The sequence below is a fragment of the Amphibalanus amphitrite genome, unplaced genomic scaffold (genome assembly GCF_019059575.1).
Source record: "Amphibalanus amphitrite isolate SeventyFive unplaced genomic scaffold, NRLGWU_Aamphi_draft 000054F_arrow, whole genome shotgun sequence".
Lineage (NCBI taxonomy): Eukaryota > Metazoa > Arthropoda > Thecostraca > Balanomorpha > Balanidae > Amphibalanus > Amphibalanus amphitrite.
Window position 1 is genome coordinate 1,118,676 of NW_024881550.1, and position 5,007 is coordinate 1,123,682.

The following is a 5,007-nucleotide window of genomic DNA, read 5'->3' on the forward strand; positions in this document are numbered from 1 at the left end:
AATTTGATAACGTATCGCTGAGATATAGGTCATCGAATATAGCCAAAAATGCCACACATCAATTTTTTAAATGTCTATAACTCTGGTTCCTTCTCTGGTATCAAAATGATATTAACAGGGTCTTGTAGGCAATTGATAAGGCTTTGATTTTTAATTATAAAATTAAATTGAAGTGACCTTGAAATGCATTTGACCTTGAATTAAAACAGAAAAAATTTAAATAGCAAAAAACACGCCACCTTCGATTTGGGTAATTTTTACATATTATGTCCGTCACAATGTTCCTAACCATCTATGAAAAAATTGGAGTGGGCCATTCATAACTTTCGCGGCAAACGCTGTTTTCATGCATCAACATCACGCAACCGCGCGTGACCTTGAAAGACAGAGTCAAGACATGCTTGCTTGCGTGCACTTTCTGAAATGAATGATTGCTGATTAGTGATATCCCAAACTGCGAGAATGGAAATGCATAGTCATCGTAGTCAAGCATTCACGTTCCATAGTAAGTGTCTCAGGCAAACGGTATTTTGCGTTGAATTTTGAGCCGTGTGGAAATGCATCATGAAGTAAATTAAACGAAAGCATTATCACACAACGATATCTTCACGTCTTTTTAACTTCACTATACGAAAGAACATACATTTTTGAGTATGTATGGTGAATTTCTAGTAAATCCAATAATAAATATGACAGAGGCCTGCTAAGAGTAAGATGTCGCCGGCTGAGGCGGGATCGGCCGACGCGGCAAACGCAGCAATCACAAGTTTGTGTTTACACGTTCATATTTCAAATGTTTACCAACCGATTAAAAAAAAATCACCATAAGATTACCTGTACATTTCTTAGTCTTCTCACAAAATTTGACGCGAATCGAACGTAATCAGCGGTAAGGAGCGCGATGTAAAGACGGAACCGTTCCGTTCCGTCCCGGCACAGTCTACAATTCAGGCGGCACGTAGCGGTCGGCGCCGGCTGCCGAGTCGCCGCGTCGCCGCGGCGACAGGATGTTCACTTTACACCGCTATTACTAGAACAGTTGTGAACCGATTTTCTTATTGCTTGCACGATGAGATGTGCAATTCAATTCTGGACAGGTAGCCATAATTAATTTCGCATTAATATTATGAGATATTGGCGAAAAACAGGAGGGGTGGGGCGAAATTCGCTCTTCCCCCTCCACTGCGCGTGCTAACATACGTTTGCATATGTGCCATTTTCTTCAAAACTTATGAATGGCCCACTCTAATTTTTTCACAGGTTGTTAAGAATAAGTTAGTCAATAAAATATATGAAAATGAGCCAAATCGAAGGTGGCGTGTTTTTTGCTATTTCAATTTTTGTGCTTAAGAACAGAGTTAAGCAAATTTCAAGGTCATATATTTAAGTATGTGCAATTCCAAACAAATGCTTAACCCATTAGTGCCCAAGGTCCTTAAAGTGGTGTAAATTGTTTCATTTTTGCTGTATATACTTATCAGGAGTCACTGATTGCCTGTGATTTTTTGGAAAAAATTGGAGATATTTTTTACCTGTTTTTGGGGGTGGCAACATTTGTGACCAACGGGTCAATAAACACCATGAAATGGAATTTTAACCACTTTTTCTTACTTTTGTTTATAATAACGTCCAATCTTTCTGCGAAGACTTAAAATGTCAGCATCTGTAGTTGAGCACCTGTATTTTACGTTATTACCACACACAAAATCCAACACAAGGTAAAAGATATTTGACCTGCTTTCTTTGATGTCGACAAGGTCACGCCCACTGCGCATTTTTGGGCTTGTTCAGATCATCAGCCATACGTAGGAACCCAACTGGTGCTGATGCCCCTCTTGATCTTCCGTGTGCTCATGGAGTGTGGTACACCTTCATGCACTTTGGGTGTAGTGGAACGGCGCACTTCTCGCAGGACATGTTGGTTCGGCTGTTGCACACCTTGCAACGGTGGAACCTGGTTTTGAGCTCTGCTGGCCAGTGATGTAGACCGTCGTAGCGGAGGTCTTCTGGTGCTTGGTGGCGGCCAGAGAAGCTTGCTGGAGGACGCGGCACCGTGTTCTTCTTGATGAGGACGTACGTGAGCTCCCGCAGGAAGGGAAGTTGCGGTCCCTTGGCATGCCGTTGAGACAGGAGCCAGGTGTTTGTCCGGGCAGCGTCAACTCCCCACTGGAAGAGCGGCCACCACCACTTCTTGCTGCGTATGGTACTGCGGTAGAGAGCAACACACTGATCAAACAGATCCACACCGCCCATGTGGGTGTTGTATGCATGAAGAGGACGGGGCATCTGTACAGCGATCCTGCCACCTTGCTTCTTCACATACCGGCTGGCGGTAACGAGCGGCTCCAGCGGCTCACAGTTCGTCGCCACCGTCACGACGCGATTGTCGTTCCACCGCACAACCAGGTTGTCACCGTCAGACAGCCACTCCATTGTCCCACGCTGCTTCTTCTCCAGCACCTTCTTGTCTGAAAATGGAGCGCCACCAAGCCTGTTTTCGCGGACGGTTCCACACCCGCCAAGACCCATGTCCGACAGCACGTCCAAGAGCTCGAGTGATGTGAACAGGTTGTCGAAGAATATAGCATGGCCTGGTGGGACGGCGCACTTGTTCAGCAGGCCCAGCACCACGTCAGCTCCCTTCCCCAGGCCCGTGTCAGCCAGTTGGGTGTCGGCCCCACAGTACGGTTCCGCATGATAGAGATATCCGGTGGAGGCTGCCAGACACCACAGTTTGTACCCGTATCTTACAGGTTTGCCCCTTATGAACTGCTTGGTGCTGTGCCGTCCATAGTACGGTACCATTGTCTCGTCAACGCTCAGGTTTCTGGTGAGAGCTGCCGTCTTGAATCCGGCGTTCAAGTGCTGGAAGTACGGACGTACCTTGTAGTATCTGTCCTTGCTGATGTTGCTGTTGTCCGCCAGGTGCAGATTCTGGAGAAGTTCAAGAAACCTGTTCCTAGGCATGAGCTCCTGTGCCCACACAGATGACACATCGTCCTTTGCAGACCACAGATGTTTCTTGTTGTGCGTCGTTCTATAGCCCGTCATCATCATCACACCGATGATTCCCAGCAGTTCCTCCATCGTCATGTTCAGTCGTCTTCCGTGTTGCGTCGCGTACAAGTTGCTCTGCTCCAGGATATTTTCCAGCAACTCTCTCGTGAACATCTTTTGGAACAGCTCACTTGGAGATGTGTCACCGACTTCTGAAGCATCGTTAGGGTCGCCAGCAGACAGTTCAACCCGAAATGTTGGTGGACGGTGCCTCCAGTTCCTGACCTTCTTCCTTTTAGGCCCTTTGACAGAGGTACATTGATCCGGCTCTTGTGTTGCAGAAGCAGCGACGTCACCTGATCCCTTTTCGTGTGTCCCATCGCGAGGAGCTGGAGACTGCTCCCCCGTCACTTCCGCTGATGTCCCCAGGACTCGGCGTGGGAGATGGGTTGTGTCACCAACGGTTTCGCCATCTGACTTGTCGGAGTCTTCGTCGGTATGGGCGTCATCTGCAACGAGAGAACCATTGACTCTGTAAGCTGCCCTAATTCCTCTATTACTCCTTTACTGCCAGACCTAATCACGAAAGGGATGCCTCGGGGTAAAAGCAAGACGTCTGCTGGGAATACAAGGGCTTTCCAGACCACCTTCGCTACGTTGATTTAGTAGTCAGCCGCAAGCTCGTTGATGTGAACCATGCCAGTCTTGCAACATCTTACCGTAATATACTTTGGTATATTTGTGTACGATATAATTGCTGCCACAGAAAATGGAACTCAGGAAGGCAGGGACCCCTCCCCCCAACCGTCCACAAAAACGTCACACTGACTAGAAGGCGCTGTTGCATAAACGTTCGCAAGGAAAACACTAATCATTAACCTTTGAATATGACAGGCTTAGGGTCATTTCACAATACTACTGGTAAAGTAAGTCAGGTAATGTGTAGTTTTGTATGTGAATTCGCACATAATTACGAGCTTAGACGCAAACATCGGTAGAAAAAAATTATCCGCAACCGACCCTCCTATAGTATAAGGCCGCCAGGACGATGTAGCTCTTTTACTCTGTCCACACGTGTAGAGAAGTGCGTAAACGTAAGTGCGACCCTGTATTTTATCAATCATTCTCCTCCCATCCAACAACAATGCTCACTCATTCACACTACGCTGTAATTATGCCCTACTTAGTATAGTCTGCCTACTACATATACCCCTTCTCATCCCCATTATCCACAATTTCCGAGAGCCCACTCACCCTTTTCGATGGGGGGCATGAGTATAACATCGATGTGGTCCTCGACATATTCATCTTCAAGCCAGCTGTCACTCTCCAGAAGGTCCAATATCTCATTTGCCGTGAGCCTGAAATGTGAAAAAGTCATATTTATGTTGGGTTTCTGCCCGTTGGTCACATTTGATGCCATACATTATTTGCACGTGTGCCAGACAAAACAAAAAGCAAATGGAGTGAAACTAATAATTACAGGTTCTAAATAGGTTTAAATTCCACCCATACGACGTGTGAGAAATGATTTTTCTGAGAAAATATGAGTTTACTTACGGTTTTTTTCGGACGCGGTCCGACCGAGCTCCAATCGGCGCCGACATCTTGCTGACAATGCCGAGATAGCGTCGCTTGTGAGGTTGCCATGCGCAAAATAGTACTGGGATCCTCCAGCTGGAAGATGCCTGAACGCGGGCGAAGTGGACCTTCCCAAAAGATGAAGCACATTTGACCGACAAAAAATCATTAACTTTGTGGTCACAAATGTGACCAACGGGCTCTAATGGGTTAAAGGTAGACTGCCACCTTTTTTCCACAAAACGGTTTTCACTAGAGCTGAGCCACCTATGTCCCAGACTGAAGTCGGTTTTCCGAAATTCGAACCCGTTTGCGAGAAATCGGAGACCAAAGTTCAGTTTGATGCCATTTTTTTTTTAGTCCAAGAAAACCGACATCTCTACTGTTTATCGATAACTTTGAAGCATGAATTTTCTTATCTTTTGGTAA

The 5,007-nt window shown here is 46.2% G+C and overlaps 1 protein-coding gene across 1 annotated transcript; it reads right to left on the reverse strand.

Annotated features, from left to right (window-relative positions):
* Positions 1–1,416: 1,416 nt before the first annotated feature.
* On the reverse strand, positions 1,417–4,352 carry LOC122378053 (piggyBac transposable element-derived protein 3-like). Its single transcript, XM_043358757.1, has 2 exons — positions 4,252–4,352; positions 1,417–3,506 (listed from the first exon to the last, which is right to left on the reverse strand). The coding sequence occupies exons 1-2, from the start codon at positions 4,268–4,270 to the stop codon at positions 1,852–1,854; spliced, it is 1,674 nt and encodes a 557-aa protein (XP_043214692.1). The 5' UTR covers positions 4,271–4,352; the 3' UTR covers positions 1,417–1,851.
* Between the last annotated feature and the right edge of the window lie 655 nt (positions 4,353–5,007).